Here is a 17,483-nt window from a genome sequence, read left to right on the forward strand (position 1 = left end):
GCTGCCGGTGCCCAGCCAGTGCATTCCCAGATGCCGCTGCTCCCGGTTCTGTTGGGAGGGAACTTCTCTTGCTGGTTTTTAAAATGAAATGATTTCGCTGTTGAAACGAATGGGCAGGTTCGACGATTTCACTGTTGAAACGAATGGGCAGGTTCGAGTGGAACCAGAATTTTCCCCATAGAATCAGCCATATTCCCCTTGTTACACTAAATAATTGTACCTCACATAGTAACATTGTCCCCTGAAAGCAGCAGTAAAACTTCCCCACCCTTCAACGAGAGTACGATGGTTTTTGTGTTACCTCGGGAAAATGATGTTAAAACTCTTCAGTGACTTCACAGAGCTCATGTACATCCCTATAAGGATGAGGCTGCTCCATTCAGAACCTCCAGCCTTGTTTGGGTTTATAAACATGAGCTGGTAAGGTTTTGTGATATCAATTTTATTCATTTAGTATAATTGTTATGCTTTGAACAGGAAAATGTCCCAGTCCTCGTCTTTTCTCTGTCCTGGCTAAATCACGTCTGTGATATCAGGACAGCCCAAGTTCCTTGCCTTCCTAATGAAACAGCCTGCTTAAGCACTAAGCCCTGGTAATCCAGTTTACGTTTTCATAACAGTAAATACAATATGAAGATATGCACAGCTTGTGCTTGATGTAAGCAGTGAGATCATTACCGCGTTCCTAAATCCTTTTATTTTAAGTTTTATTTGGTTGATAAACTTTCCCTGTTTGTCCTTCATTTGTCACTTCTGGCATGGGCTTTGACCCACGGCCAGCTTCCCGTACCTTCTACCACTCCAGTTTAAGCTTCCTTTTGCCTGGACGTTTGTTGGTCCAGAAGACAGAGATGTCATCTGCAGGGTGTTAAGGCTGTAGGCGGAGGCTCTAAGGGATGTGACTTTGCGCTCTTTATGTGCCTTGGACAGCCTGAGCAAGCTTTCTCTTCTCAGTTACCCTTGTCTAAAAGCGAGGTGCTATTATTTCCTTTCCTCTAATCCCTGGTATTTTCTCTTGCTCTTTATATAAGGGACTGTGCTCTTTGCACTTACACAGTGTCCAGTATGTATTTTCATAATCATTATTTACACTTTGATTAAGCATTCATATTATTCAGTAGATGACATTAATAATATCAAAATGTCATTTAATACAATATTTAAGACCAGAATTTGCTATTGAAAATCAATGAGAACGTCTTCCTAAAAATCAATGACCTGAATGGCCCTTCTTATATAAGAGGAACCTATATTTGTCGGTGCTGATATAAGATGCTGCACTGATCCATCTGGTCACGGCCCTATACAGAATTCTGTGATGTGACCAGTTACCTGTTGGGCATGGGTAAACTTAGTCTGTATCAGTACAGTTTAGATTTAAACCAGAAGTCTGGAGCCGAAGGCTCCATCTCCCATCAAGAGGCCCCTCCTGTGGATTCCTTTGTCATTAGGCTCAGCCCTTGCACAAGACACTGCGAACTAGAGAGTTGTTCAAGTCCTACATGGCTCAAGGTGACTGAGCAATTCCCTGCTGGAGAGTATCACTTTATCTGTTAGAGCTGGGTCAGGGAGAGCTGTGATTCTATTCCTAGTCCTGCGCTGACTTGCCCTGCTGGAAATGGCACCTCTGCACCGCAGTTTATCCCACACAGATGCAGAGACAGAGCTGGCATGTCACGTGATCAGCGCCATCGGATGCAAAGGTCTGCGTGCCTCTCTCTTTGTTCATTAACAGAGCTGTATACGTTGCACATGATACATAACATTGGCACTTTCAAATTGCAGAGGGATTAGGGCTCTGTTTGATGAGTTTAAAATTTTGTGTTTATCTTGAAGTTTTTATACATATATATATCCTGTATCTAATTTAGCCTGGGGTGTAATCAGTAAAAAATTGCAGGGTAACCTCATCACCTGTAAGCATTCTAGTGGGAAAATATGCAGCACCAGCAGGAAAAAGATTAAAGATGTTAAAATATCCTTTCATCAGTGCTTTCTTCCTCATTAAATGTGGAGTTTGCTCATAAGTATTCGACAAATAAAAAGGGATAAAATAGGTAAAAGTTAATACTATACAATTAAGTTCCCTTGAATTTTCCCAGAAGGTTCACCTTAGCTTAATTTAATATCCCCTCAGCTCTCCCGAGCCATCTGTTTGGCTGAGATGCAAAACAAATGTGTACAGTTAGATGCGTTTATCCTGCAAGCCTTGAGGTGACAAAAGCTCATCGGAGGCAGGTTTGCTCACACTGACTCCCCGGGGCAGCTCTTTCTTCAACAAGTCCTTCCGCGTGCCCAAGGCTGCCCTTAGCCATCCTAGAGACGCTCGGCATCGCCCGCCAGCGCGTCTGGGTGAAACGAGGAGCACGTCAACGGTCTCATGGGCGTGGGGAGCTGGGCTCGGCGGCCGTGGAAGTCGGAGGAGCAGCTGACCTCAACGCCCAGCTGGATGGAGGCCCTTGGGGGTCCAGGTCCAAAGCATGTGCAAGCTATTTCCTCCTGAGTTTTGTAGTGTTTAGGGTAGTGTTTAAAAAGAAGAGAGACCAGACCTGGAGCTGTGCTCAGAGGTTTTGGCCTCACTGTTCTTATAAGCCGTATTTCTCTGCAGCGCATCTTTAAGGTGTTTTGTACTGAGGCTGTTAGGGCTGGCTGTGAGCACGCTGCAGCTCAGCCGGCTGCAGTTCTCGCCCTGTGGCTTTCCAGCATTTTGGTCGTGGAATGAGAAGATGAACTTGTGGGCCAAGACTTGAGCGTGCAATGCAGGATGGCAGGGCACTCCTCAAAACTCTTGTAGGCTGGCCCTCAGGAGGAATTTGCTCCAATCTGATATAAATGTGGTTTTACAAGCAGCTTTTCCTTTCCAAAAGTTTAATTTCCCATGTGAAATACTCTTTCTGATTATAAGCCATATCCATAGATGGGATTTGTTTTCCTTTGGCATTGGTGAAATTCACTTGAATTACTCCAGATTTAAAATATTAATTACAGAAAATTGAGACCTCTGCATCTCCTCTCTGAAGGAAGCTCTGCTGTGACGAGCACAGTGCTGTGCCAAGCAGATGCCACACCTTCACTGAAGTGTTTGAACTCGTATTTTAAAGGGAAACCTGCTCCTGGCCCACATGGTGACTCAAGTTTGTGCATGTGCAAGAGTGTGTGCGGGATCCTGACACGGTAAAACCATGTTGCGTGTCTGTTCTTTAGCACGGAGAACAGGTGGTGTTCTTGTTACGGGAACAGGCACTCGGGACAGGGATGCTACTGGCCCTGCAGGAGGGATGCGGAGCACCCGAGGCAGCATGAGTGCTTATGGCATCGGCTGTTACGTACGCGGTTCATGGGAATCAAAGTAAGTACTGGGATAAACAACTGCATAGAAAGGGTTTCTGTGCCTGAGATGGTCGTAGGTGGAGAAGTGACCAGCTGGTGGGGACATCAGCTCCATCAGACCAAGGATTTTCTCCCCAAGCACAGTGCTGTTTACTGCCTTGTTTGCCATGGACACGGGCGTAGGCAATGCGGCGTGCGATGCCCGCTCTTCAGTTGCGTTCTCACGATACAGGCCGTGCTCTGGATGTCAGGGCATTATTTGGGCACCTAACCGGGAACTGAACCCTTCTGGAACTCTTATTACGTGAGAGCAAGAAGGGTTTTTTTACATCAAGGAGCTGTAAAATCTGTTCTTTCAGCTGCTATGCTGCAGATCTGGTATATGTAAGGGAGTTTTTGAATTCTGGAGTATGAAAAAAGTTAGAACCAAGTCCTAGTTTTTTAACTGATTATGCTCTAGTTCTTGTTTTTAAGAACTTCATTGTTCTTCAAAGCCATCTGCAAAGCGTTGCGTGCTAACTGCATACCGACAAGTAATTTTTGATGTGCAGAAGTAGGAAGAATCATAATCCGTCGCCAGAGATTTCGCAACTGTAACACACGCGCATCTTGAGGCTGAAAGTATTTTATAGTGCTATTTTTGAATCCTTGACTTAGTTGAAAAGAACTTGGTGCTTGTGTCATTTTATGTAAATTGGGCTCCGTCCGTCACTGCCTATTGTACCTAAAAGGCTTTAGAAATGTTTTTTTAGGAATGCGCAAGACTCTACTGAAATAGTCAGTGTACGCACATCCGTGATGGAGTGTTTTCCCATAATCTTAGCACAATTAACCCTGCACAGAAATCGGAGGAAGATTTTTTACAGCTGCCCCAAAGATACGATGGAATAGTTTATGTTTTAAAGGCAGAACCCTTCTTCAGTTCTGAAGGTTTTAGCTGTGTGTAGAATACTAACTTGGGAACAGGCACGCCTGGTCAGGCCAATGACTTAGTTAAGGTGGCAAATACCCCAGCAAAACTTAGGGGATCTCAGCCCTGTTGGAATACTGCTTTCTGTGTAGGGCCTACACTGTATTCTGAAGGAGAGGACCTATGGAAGTGGTTTCAAGGTATAAAGCTACCCTAAGGCTGCACAGAGCACAAACAGAAAGTCTAGGCAAAGGAACAAAACTAGACATGGAAAAGCTTTTTCAAAATAGTGTTTTTCCCTTTTCCTGTTTTTAAGGGGTTAGTAAACTGGAATAATGTAGTATATAGGAGATGTTTTTCTTGTCTGGAAAGACACATCATTACAAGGTGCTCTGGGTCATTACAAAGAGTGATTACAGGTGACCTATTGCCCTGCTAGACCCAGCAACATTGGATCCGCCATCAGTCCTAGGCCTATCAATCAATATATACATGAGACTGAAAAAGATTGTGCTACCAAAGAGAATTGCAACTCTCAAACCTATAGGTACAAGTCCAAATGTTCTGGTAAGGTCTGTATGATAAAGTTAGGACTGTTACCCTCTGGACTGTGCTTGGTTATTGTGAACTAGGGATTTAAAATCCCAGCCGAGGAGCTATTTCCCTACTTCATTGTGGTTTTCAAGTTGTTATTAATAAAACATAGTGCTGTCTATGTCTTGATGCAGGGAGACCTTAGTCTTAGTACATGCCCTTCCCATTTATTATTGATACAGGCATTTAACAGCTCTGACATATTTTAAGAGACACGCCAGGCAGTTGTTTGCAAACCAGAAACTAATATTTGATACTTCAGAAGATTTCAAAAGGGTTTTTTTACGCATAAGTAATCTAATGCGAATAATACCTGGGCCTTGTGGGTCATGGGAGAAATGATGTTGCATGTGTTGTCTTTGGCTTAACTTCAGCAGTTTTACCTCTTCCCCTTTCTTTCCAAGCTGGAAGTGCCATTTAAATCGGAGAGTACTTTATATATGTGGGTGTGTATATGGCTGCTAATGTAATTTATATATGCAACAGGGGTTGTGTAAGAGGTGAAGAGATTAATTGCGCCTTCATATTAGCATCTCAGAAAAGCTGATTGCCTTTCCTTGCCTGTTCTCATTTCCTGATGGATGAATGCTCCCGTGAATGTTGAGGATTCTGCCTCTTTCCATGGAGGATGACCCAGGCTGCTCCTGCAAGTTCAGATAGGTTTCATACCAGCTTTCCAAAGGGAGGAGATAACCAGCAGAGAGTGTCCCAGGCTCTCCAGAGAGATTTCCTTGAGCAGAGATGTGGGCAAACCTGAACAGTTGGTTGGAGAAGGTCACACCTCCCAGGAATGTTGTTTAAAACCAGTGAGAAAGGCCAACAGCTTCCAAAGTCAGATACATAATGATTTTGCCCTACATCTCTGGTACCCTTGAAAACAATGACAAAGCTATGTTTTGTCCCTGTAATAAGCAAAAATAAACAGTGAGACCCCAAGTTCTAAGAATAAGGAGAGGAAGCTCTATCAAGCCCTTAAAGAAAAAGCACTGATCCTGCACTGTTGAAGTGAAGGGAATTTTACGGTTGACTTTGAGGGAAGCAACAACAAGTCTTTGAACTAGATTACTTCTAATTTTTAGACCGCTGTGAAAAATATCTCTGGCTCGTATGAAAATTAGTTAGTATTATCTCCACGCCCAGGGAACTGAAAGCTGGGGAGTGTGCGCCTGCCTGAAAGTCAAGCAGGAAATCGGTGACAGAGTTGGGAACCAGACCTAAATCTCCCAGACTTCTGGCCAGTGAAAGGACCCACACACTGGAGCAGCAAGCTGACTTTTTGTTGCATTTTCTAGACATAAGAATTCGTACAATGAGTCTGAACCTCCTTTTCCACCTTCTGTCTGATGGTGTAGGTTAAAAACTTGGAAATAGGTTACAAAGGACTCGAGCGCTGAAGAACAAATATTCCTCTGGTGACTTGCTTGGTGGCCTAGTTCTTGGGCAGCAAAGTCATAGGAGACATTACAGATCGCACTAAACAAATGCTGGAGGCACTTTTAGGAGATGTCCAGGGAGATATGCAAAGAAAAGTGAAAAGCTACTATTAGTTCTTTAGGAACTGCTGGTTCTGAACTGTAACAGGTTCCCTGGAGGAGAGGAGCCGAGAGCAGCGGGGTCAGGACGGGCTTGGCTTGGCTCTGCGGCACACGGCGACGGCCGTGATGGGTCTAGCACGAGGCAACGCTTTGTGAGACCAGCAGGTTGCACTTGAATCGTCCTCAAGTGCCTTTTCTCCATCACCACCTGCTCTGAAACATGGCATTGCTGATGACCCTGGGGTGGTCTGGTTCTTTAAGTTCGTTATGTATTTGGATGAAGGTTTGATTAGAAATTGCATTTAATTCTCAATTGAATGAATAGAAGAAAGAACCCGCTCACCCCTCAGCTGTTAAATGCCATCTCTGGTCACTAGATACAGGTTTCAAGTGTTTTTTAAGGTGCTGGGGCTGGCTGCCCTTGAAATGCCCTTTCTTGGGTTGCTCAGCTCTATTAGGTTACTTACAACTACAGAAGCCTACTTTGTGTAGGGGAGCGAAAGAATGCGTGATCTTGTATTTAAAGGTTTTATGGGACATGAAATAATTTTGCTGGTTAAAAGCTAAACTTTATAGTGTTTCTATTTTTAATTAAATATTAATTGCAGAAGATGGCACTGGAAATGACTGCTCAGATCATTTAATCCATATAGATGACCTTTACGTTGAATTTATTCTCTCGTGCTTACCCTGCCCTTCAACCCCATCTGGGGACTGACCTCGTCTGGCAGGCTGTTCCACTCTTAATTAGAAAGATGCCGAGCTTACGCTCCTCTTTAATGTTTATTAATGTTCCTTTGCTGAGGCTGCTGTAGGATGGAGAGCTGGTGATTACAGTGCTATAAAGAACTGACAGGGAAACTTTATGTACAAACAGCCTACGTGGCTTCTCAGAGTTGGGTGTACTTCAAAGGGACAAGAAGAGGGGGAACAGTTTCTCCTGAAGTTGAAAAGCAAACCCACCGTCCATGTCCTTGGAGTGGAACATAAGTGTTATTTCAAAAATACTTCCTTTTTTCCTCTCCCAACCATCTTAACTCATTTCTTTTGATGCTGATAAGCAGCTTTGTGCAGCATGAAATTTCCTACCATGATTCTGAGTGAGAACTCAGGTATAAAAATGAACCATCAGCCAGCAAGAAAATGTGTGTTCATGTGCTGAAAGTCTTAAAAGGATTAGGTTCATTTGCAAAATAGTTTTCTACTAAGATGTGATTCTGGTGCTTTGGTTAATGCACAGCGTCACAAGCACTGCTTTGGCTGAAGATTGCAGTGGTAATTAAAATGGAAAGTTATGGGGGGAAGGCAGGTGTAAACCCCTGTACGCTTGTTGCTTGTGCGTAGGGCACTGGGGGCTTGCGCCAGAGGGGAGGGCTACGCTTTGCACCCTAAATCCCTGGGGTTGCTTTGGCACACTGCCCTCCCCGTCCTCCGCTGACTGCTGCTGACCTACGCTGAAGTACGTGGCCTTGGGTGAAACCAAGAGTCACAGCGACGGGGAGATTGGGAACGCTCTGGCTGCTGGCGCGTGGGATGGGATGCCGCGCTGGCACGCGCTTCCGTTTCCAGTGCTCGGCCTGGGTTCGTGCGCCCTGCCCGTGACGGTGGAGTGTGCTGGTTTGGGGGGCCTTTGCCCACCTTGCCTAGAGAGCAGTAGTCCTGGTGTAGCCAAAGATGGCGATGCTTCGGATGCTGGCTGCGGCTGATGTCCTTACGGAGAGCGGAGAAGGGCGCGCGAAGCGAGAGGAAGACTTTTAAGCTGTTCTTAGAAAGTCTGTTTTTCCCCTCTGTGGTGACAGTAACCACCTTCCATGCTGGTTAGGATAACTGTTGCAGCTGAGGCCTATCAGTATGTTGCTTCAGTTTGGGGATTTGACACATGGATAAAGTCCCTTAAGCCTGCTCCAGAGGATTTGGAGATTTTTGTAAAGCTCAAATGCACAAAGCAGCCCTGAGCTGTGGCTGCTAGATGGATCAATGAAACTGCATTTAACTTCTCAAGCAAAATCTGCCATGTTCCTTCTCTTGCATCCTCTCCTGGAATTTCTATTTAATATTTAATAATACTGTTGTTGCTCTTGCTGTTGTTTTCAAACAACAGTCTCCATAAAGCAGGAAAAAATCCCTAAGAAAGGAAGCAACGAGCTGTTTAAGCATATTTCTGAGGCCTCTCCCTATCTCTGCCCTCCAGTTATAGCAGGTCTATTATAATTCAAATCTAAACATAAAATAGGCAAAATTCCTCAGCTGGAAAGTCAGAAATTTCTATGCTAATAAGCCTAACAGAAGGGCTGTGGAAGCGGCCAATTCAGAGTGACCCAATAATTCCCCCCATCTCCTAGATTTACAGTCCTGTTAACTTTTGTTCCAAAATATCATCTGGTTTTCGAGTGGTATATCGGTTTGCTTCCCCCCAGATGGCCACTCCTGCTTTAAACAAGCAACAAAGGAATGCCACAGCTCCTGTGCTGAGCCGGGCCCCCAGCTCGGGACCCTGGCTGCTCTGTACCCCCAGCTTTGAGACCCTGGCTGCGCTGTGCCCCACAGCTCCCAGGCAGGTAGAGCTGCACAAGAAGTATCTCAAGCCACACACCTTGGTTATCTGTTCTGAGCACTGGAAGATCTGGATGTTACTGATCTGGTTTGAATACTGTCTAGACACGTCAACACCTTCCCCATCGGGGGCATGCTATAACATTTGGAGACCTCGACATCTTGGCATTTTTTTAGTAGTGCTATGGCATCTAGCACAGTGCACAAGAAAACTGGAAACAGTCATTTTCTGCTGCCTGTTCTTTGTTGGGGAAACAATACGCTGGCTCATGGCAGAACACCCACATTTACAGCAGATACCGTAAGTCATACCATTAAAATGCCCACTACCTTGCTCTGTTATTCCGCTCATTATGGAAATCCTTGTCAGGCTCTGGACTCCAGCAGCACAGCTTGCTGCAGGACCTGTGAAACTGCTCCTGTTCTATATATACACACTTTTCACACATGGATTGCTTTACGATTTACCTTTTCTGTGTGCAAAAGCTATATTGAGTGGGTACAGGTTACTTTTGGACCCCAAAATTAAGAGACCTAAAAATCCAGCTTACTGGAAAGCGTCAATACGTACCAATCGACTTCATTGGGCAACTTAACTCATACAGTCTTCCACATCAGTGCCTTTTGCCAAAATACTTGTGAGGTGCCGGGCGATATCTATTTATCAGCCTATCTGAAGTGATGGTCGGTCTCTGTTCTGCTTCTAGCAGACCATAGCCATTGCCTGGCATGGGATCAGCAGCCCCGTAGAGGCACGCAGTATGTAAGTGTAGGGTGAGAGCAGCCTCAGCTGCTGTGCTGAGCCCTTTGTGCTCTCCAGGCAATTGGAAATCTTCACTTTCCTACGTGCAGCTCTTAACCAGCTTACGAAGTTATATCGAAGACTTTATGAATGGATAAGAAAAGTAAATTTGATTATTTCTCAGCCATGCGTTGCTGTCTGTAATTGCATAGATTTAGACTTTAATTAGTCAGACTGCTTAGTTCAGAGTTGGACAAGCCAACGACCTCCACATAAAATGCTAAATGTCCTCTTCTTATCAAACCCTAACCACCGCTCTGGGTCCTCATACGCCAGGCTCCTGAAAGGTATTTGAGGTTGGAATTAGATCCTGGACCTAAACACTGTGATTAGGTCACATTGAATTCATGTGTTTGTGTTCTGGATTTGTTCTGTTCTTGTGGCCTTGGTGTATTTGTGTGCAAGCTGGTTTTATGCAGCAGGATAAAAGCTACTGGAAGTATCCTTGACCAGAACGCGCATGGGCAGTTTGCATCCTTACTCAAGATGTACGCCGGTAACCATTTGCACAGGCATCCGAATTCTGAGCCGCAGGTGCTTCACAAACAGGTACTAAAGACCAATGAGCACGTTGTACAAAACAAATTTTAAAATTAAATTTTCAGTGCCTAGAGAAAACGATTGCGGGAAGCTAAAAAAAAAAAAAAAATCTGAATCTGATGGTGAATATGAATATAGAGCAAGTCACACTTCAGTGATCTTCATCTCTTCAGAACCAGTACCTGGAAAAAATGCTCAGCAGGCTCTGTTTTAACCTCTGTCTGCAAGCCTGATGTTCTGACTGCATGCATGTCAGCCACTTAAGCAAAACTGAATAGCACGAGCCCTTCATAGCTGAGTAATATTCCTTGTGCAGAGTAATGCTGGGCTGCTTGACTGAGTGCTTCCAACCATCTAAATCTTGGGGTAATTATTTTAATAAATATGAATTGTGGGACTCCTGCCTAGATGTGTAATAGAAATCTAATCTATAATACAGATGGAAAGCAGTGCAGCTGCACTGTGTTAATTAAGTATACACCAAACATATGGCAAAACACCTCCAGACCAACAGGCGCAGAACTCTCTTGGATGCAATTAGCTCTTGTGCATGCATAAAGAATCAGTCATGAACTCAAAAAAAATGCATAAGTCATAACCTCTGACTGGTGAAATTGCTAGTGCTAAGCTACCTCACTTACATGGCAGAAATGTTTGTCTCATCATTGGAATGCTGGTGAGGTTTGGCTGCCAAGAAGAAAAAAAAAATCTTATTTTCTTCTGGTTCTGATCTTTGCTGTGCAATTCCCACGTTAGAGCTTTGCCTCTGAGGAACGAGAGGAGTGGCCTAGAGAAATACAACTCCAGAGGGAACAATGTCCCATTGCCCTGCAACTTACATAGTTATTCATACTACATAAGGCTTAAAACTGATGAAAAAATGATATAAAACATTACTTTCTGCTATAGTCTCACATTCTGGCTGTGAATTTACATCAACACACATAAGGTTCACAACAGCAAAGTCTTGATCCGATCAGTAAATAATATAGCCAAATAATAACAGCTGCTAGGGCACGTAATATTCCATCGTTCACCGCTCTTTGCAGGAGCAGCCTGGATGCTCTGGCGTGATGGGCACTGTGCAAAACCACACGTGATGAAAAGCTCCTGTAAGTGACAGATCACCCCTGACTTTGATGACACCTGGGTTTCACTTGTAACAAAGCTATAACCGCTGCCTCCTAGAGTTTACAATCCCAGCACAAGGCAACAGGTGAATACGGGGTGAGAAAGAAGGAGCAGCACTAGGGCTGTTTTGAGCAACCTGGTCTAGTGGTAAGTGTCCCTGCCCGTGGCAGGGGGGTTGGAACTAGATGATCTTTAAGGTCCCTTCCAACCCAAACCATCCTGTGATTCTATGATTATGGCTTGAGGGTAGTCAGAGCTAGTTTCAAACTAAAGGCTCTTTCCATGGTGGCCAAGAAAATCCCACTGGCCCATTCCTGAGTGTGGACAGAGAAGAGAAGAGAAGGCTCCGGGGAGACCTTATTGCTGCCTTCCAGTGCCTGGGAGGGACTACAAGGAAGCTGGAGGGGACTTTTTCCAAGGGCAGGGAGTGACAGGACAAGGGGTAATGGGTTTAAACAGAAAGAGGGAGGTTGAGATGGGACATCAGGAAGGAATTCTTCCCGCAGAGGGTGGGGAGGCCCTGGGACAGGTTGCCCAGAGAAGCTGTGGATGCCCCATCCCTGGGAGTGTCCAAGGCCAGGCTGGATGAGGCTTGGAGCAACCTGGTCTAGTGGAAGGTGTCCCTGCCCATGGCAGGGGGTGGGACTGGGTGGGCTTTAAGGTCCCTCCAACCCATTCTATGACAGTGACGGGCAGCACCCTCTCCTCTGGCTAATCACTGTTCTGAAGTTTCAAAGCTTCAGACTAATATAGTCTTTGTTTCATGTAGCTTATTTTGGAGAGGTGGGGGAATGTTGCTTCTCCTTGGATTGTGAATTGGAGAGGTTTTGTTGTTTTTCAAGTCAGACTGGCTGACTTTCATTTGCACAAATGTGGGAGAATGTTGGTCCTTTCCAAGCAGAGCCACTGTGTGTGTCCATTCGTTGACTTGATAAAAACATAAACGGTTTTCTCAGTGAGAACTGTAAAGTGTACCTGAGTGCAGTCAGTCTGAACACTTGGAGACAGAGAATGAGATTCGGGTCTACTGTTTAAGACACCAACAGGCTCAGCTATGCCTTGTTCTTCTCCCAGTGAAGACACATATCTCCTCTTAGAGCAGACACTTAACACTGGCTTCTTTCATTCCCAGCCCGACGCAGCAGCCTGTAATTATATTTCACACCTTGGCTATGTTTAACTCCCCTCTGTCTCATCTGTTAATCTACTAACAAGCAGCAAATGTGTTCTAGAGCTGGATCCAAATGAGAGGCCAAGACCTAATGGTTCACCTTCTCGGGGAGCTGTTCAGAGGGCACAAGTCTTAAATAACCTTTAGATATCTTTAATTCATGTGTTTTTTTACAGTCTGGAAAAAAGTGGAGTGTATATCTTAATATTAATGCAGAAAGTTGTAAATGGGCTAAAAGCTGATTGCATAAAATAATCTTTAATTTCCTTTTGGAGCTAGTGAAATGATTTAGTGTAAGGGAAAGGTACTCGTTTTACAGCCTGGAAGCATCTTCCATGTGGCTGTGCAAAACAAGCCCCGCACCCCAGCCACGGCTTGGACGGAGCTGTTGTCGCACAGGGCAGTCTCTGTTTTATCAGTTTTATGGCACTTCGAGGGGGGTTGTTCCAAAAGGAACCAGTTAGTGGGCATGTTGGGAGCAGTGGAAAACGGTAACAATGGATCTCCTTCTGGCAGGATTTGGATCAGTATATCCAGAGGATACACCATAAACAAAGAAGCTCTGCTGGAGGTTGGGGGGGTGGTGGTGGTTCTTTTTCTCAGCTTCCTGCGCTGTGTTGAACCACTGATGTTTTGATGAAAACTTCTCATTCTTGGATGTTTCTCATCTTGGCTGAGGGAGCGCAGGCGCAGGGCTCTTGCTTACTCTCTCAGGATAAAGTGGGTGTGTTTTCGGGAGCCCGAGGGCAGAATGTCTCTGGCTCGGGTCAGTGCAAAGCGCAGCACTAGGCAGAGGGGACAGTACAGTTTGACTCCTCCTTTGGAAAAGCAAAACCACGGTGTTTTGGTGAAAATGGAATTGTGCCAATTGTGGGGTTTTTTTCTGATGAAACTTCATAACTGAGGACCAAGTGGGCAGCCAGATGTGTAGGACACAAGATTAGGAGATGGGAGCCTGAATACGGACACTGGAGCTTAGTCACTCTCTCAGTGGCTTTGGAGTAGAGGTGGACTTGTGCCTCCTTGTCCTCCTCAGCCAGTGCCTCCAGGGCAGGAGGTGTGGTGGGAAGTTCTTTCCTGCCCTCAAAGTCTTCCCAGAAGTACTGAGACTGGTGTGAATCCAAACTGCGTTTGCTTCACTGAAGCAACCAGTGATGTATAGATGATGGGCGGTATAAAGTACTTTGTTGTGCTGTGTCTACTAATACTTTTGCTGCTGGAGTTGAAGGATCTACAAACTTATAAATGTGTACTTAAAAAAACCCCAAACGTCTATAAACATCTGTTGTAGGTCAGTGCTGGAGCCCAGACAGATGTTTAGGTGGACTTTTGAAAAGTCACTGTGGTTTTATATTATGTTGTCTGGGTCTAGTAGAATCTAACACTGCCAGCTTATTTATCTCGCTAGTAGACTTTGACTTCACAGGTCAGACCTCCTTTGTCTGCACATAAACGAAGAGCAGTTGTGCTCACTGTTACAGCAGTCACTGCTTCCCTGTTGCTGTGTCTGGTGTACAAAACTGGGACTTGGTCTAAAGCCAAGAGAAAAACCTCCGCCTGTCATGTTCATCTTCATACCAACTGTCATTCACAAACTCACACCAGCATGTGATGCTCATCTCAATGAGAAATAGTTTCTTTGCGTCAGTGCGTGGTTCTCGTCGTTATTAATTTGTTCGTTTATTTATGTATCCATCATTCCCTCAAATTGTTTGCATAAGAATGGAGATTAAAACTTCTGCAATAATAGCTGGAGCTGAAATTGGATTCTAAGCTTCCCAGGCCAGGGGATGATTAGAGTTGTCAGAGCATGTACCCGGAGAACTCTCTCCTCGTTAGCGGCTATGATGTCCTCTGCGGGCTGTACCCAGCCCCTGCTTTCCCCGCAGATTAAAGGAAGATTGTTCTTTCATTTTCATATTCTGCATCTCTCATTTGCCAAAGTAAATAAATTGAAGCCGCTTGTGCCATTTGTCCTAAGTCTCTTTTCCAAAGAGCTGCCGCTGATTATCAACCTTTTTTATTTTCCATTGTTAATCCTCCCTCCTTCCTTCAGTGGTCTGTTCATTTACTAATCCCATCTGTCGTGTACGTAGATGTTAAGAGATGGAAATCTAATCTCAATGCGGTTTTCATTCTCTGTCTAATGTATTTATATAGATTCACAGGATATAAGCTTTTTTGTACGGGGTTCTTAGCGAAGCAGGATGCCTAAGTGACCATCGCTACCTGGCCTCACAGAGCGAAGCCAGACATATATGGATTTGGCATGGCTTTATTCTCATGCAGGCCAGGTTTTTCTCTGTAGTTATAAACTGCACTTTTATCCTTCCTGATAATTTCACTGAGACAGTAGTCTGTTAAGAGGTTTGGAGCCTTTCCCAACCAACAAGCTTCTTTAAATAGGAAGCAGGCGGAGCTGGAGCCAGAGTCAGAGCTCCTCTGTGGAGATGGAGGCAGAGCTGTCACGTATCCGTCACCTTGCAGGATGGCCGGTGGTGGTACATAATGGATTCGGGGTTCTAATTCTCAGGGAAAAATCCATAGGCTTGCAGCTCTCAAAGCTGCTGGAAACTGTGGGCTGGATCCTTAGAGAAGGAAGGACAGACTCTCATCCCCTGGCTCTGCTGTCTGCCTCCTGCGCTCCCACCTGCTTCTGTGACCCCAGGAGAGGCATTCACAATGCAGCTCCCGGAGTGGGAGAAGGGTCTCCTGGCTGTTCGCTCAGGGCAGAACCTTTCCTTAGGTCGTTGGAATTTCTCCCCAGTGGAGCTTAATTTAACTTGGGTGTCTTGCATAGCCCTGGCCAAGCTCTAACCTGCCTCCGGTGTTTGCCCCCACTGTACTCACAAACCCAGGGTGGCTTGGATTTCTGTTTCCTAGGATGCCATCAACGCGTACACGGAAAACTGGTGTCTGGCTGCGGATACCGCTCCTCAAGCACTGACTCCTAGCAGCAAGATCCAACGCTGGGGAGATGCAGCCTTTTCCCAGCAACTGCTGCATGGGCCTGGAGAAGCTGGCACAGGCATGGCACAGAGCAGAGGCTTTGAGAGGTGGGGGGGATTGACAAGTTTAACGTCACAGGCGTGTTTCCAAATGAATCTGTTGTGATAGGTATTAGTCATAAGTATAAACTGCAGGGAGATTTGCATTTTATTCTCTTTATCCTACTTCAATCCTCAACAAGCCCCTTCTGCCCACCCCAATTTGGCATATTTAAGGGGATTTGCTGCATTTTTAGTAATTAAAGGTCCTGGAGAACAGTGAGCTCATTTGAATTGAATGCTACATGTGTACAGTCGGGCCTGGATATGCACAGCTCTTTGTGCCCAAACATCCCGCCCACACCCGCAAGGACATACCCACGCTTAGCGCGCCGGTACGGATCGTACGGCGGGGTGCGGAATGAGTCCTCGGGATTCAGCCCGGTCACCGGGCGTTTTGCACCCATGCCTGTTGTGAATCCACCCTTCTGCCTTTGTGGGTTTTCTGTTCTCCCCTCTAGATTTCCTGGGCGTTCTCTGCTCCTGGCTGAGCCCCAGCCCAGCACCCCACTGCAGCCCTGGGGCGGTGGGCGAGGGGGAGTGCGTTTTGGCTTCGTTTGGGAGTCATTCTGCAGAGCTGCTTATGCGTCTCCAACACAGCGTGACTTACATACTAATAGTCTGGATTTATCTGGTATCTGTCATACACGGGTCTCATTGCATTTTATGACCTTTAATTAATTAAGCTTCATAAAATCCTAATCATGCAGGAATTATTAATCCTGTTTTAAATTAACTGGCCAAAGAGAGGTGAAACCTCTTACCAGTCTGCGGATACCTGATTTGAACCCTGACGTCCTGCTAATTCCAGCCTTGCTCAAACCCAGCAGGAAAAATGGGCTTCATACAGGACTTGAGGTGAAATCTTTAAAAATACTGTGTTAATTCCCCCCTCCACTGCAATTGGGTGCGATTCCTTCGACCCTAATCACATCACGCATGGACCAAACCACAGCTCTTCCTTGGGAAGCAGACGTTCTCAGTAAAAGCAGAAGTGAGAATTCCCTCTCCTCCTGGTTGCTGTGCCAAAAACTTTCACATGATTCCTTAATTCCTTTTGCACAAATGCAGAAGGCAGTCCTATTTTATCAGTCTCAGCCTGGGATTTCTTGGCGTTCACTGGCTTGCGATTTTCTTTGGAAGGCAAGTTTGTAAGTGGTTATTTAAAGCTCTGTTGCACCTCCCTTGCGAGGTGTACCATATCTCTGTCCTTCCCGGGAAGTAATTGTGATGAGGATGTGTGTTCTGGCTACATCTCACTGCGTCTGTAGCCAGGCAGGAGTGTGGGATTACTGGTGGATGTTGTAAACACTGTATTTTGTGTGTGTGTGTTCATAATCTTCTCATCTTTATGATCGCTGCACTTTGATTTTGCCGTGAAGGGCACACACACAGGGAGTGGTACCTGGGACCACAGGGGTGGTTATAGACAAACTGTTCCTCAGCCAGAGAGCTAATCAAGATTGCATAAGAAAATAATCACATGTAACCTTCTTTTAATTAAAAATCCCCCCAAACTCCTAGGTGAAAATCTGCACTTATCGCATCCTTCCACAAAGCGTGTTAGATGTGAGGAAAAGCGATGCATTTTGCTCAGTGACGAAGGGAAGCTGACAGCTTAGCATAACGTATTATTTTCAAGGAAAGGTTTCACAAGTACTGGAGATCCCTCTCCTACTGAAACAGCCCGTTCTAATATCTTTTTTGCCAAAGCCTGCATTAACTAAGACACAATGTGTGCTGTGATACTGCTTTGATGTGCCACGATGCCCTCAAGTGCTTCTCGCAAGAGGCGGCCCTGACGGTGACTGGAAAGTGAGATTGGTACCCATGTTTCTTGCATTTTATTTGAAGCTCTAATTACTTGGTG

At 45.3% G+C, this 17,483-nt stretch overlaps 1 protein-coding gene across 1 annotated transcript in view; it reads right to left on the reverse strand.

Moving 5' to 3' along the window:
- The window catches only part of KCND3 (potassium voltage-gated channel, Shal-related subfamily, member 3), a 61,926-nt gene extending 45,906 nt beyond the window's left edge, over positions 1–16,020 (reverse strand). The window contains exon 1 of the mRNA XM_010150565.1: positions 15,932–16,020. Within this exon, the coding sequence (XP_010148867.1) occupies positions 15,932–16,020 (89 nt within the window). The remainder of the gene's footprint in view (positions 1–15,931) is intronic.
- Positions 16,021–17,483: the final 1,463 nt, after the last annotated feature.

This window comes from Eurypyga helias, unplaced genomic scaffold (assembly GCF_000690775.1).
Source record: "Eurypyga helias isolate BGI_N326 unplaced genomic scaffold, ASM69077v1 scaffold12524, whole genome shotgun sequence".
Classification (NCBI taxonomy): Eukaryota; Metazoa; Chordata; class Aves; order Eurypygiformes; family Eurypygidae; genus Eurypyga; species Eurypyga helias.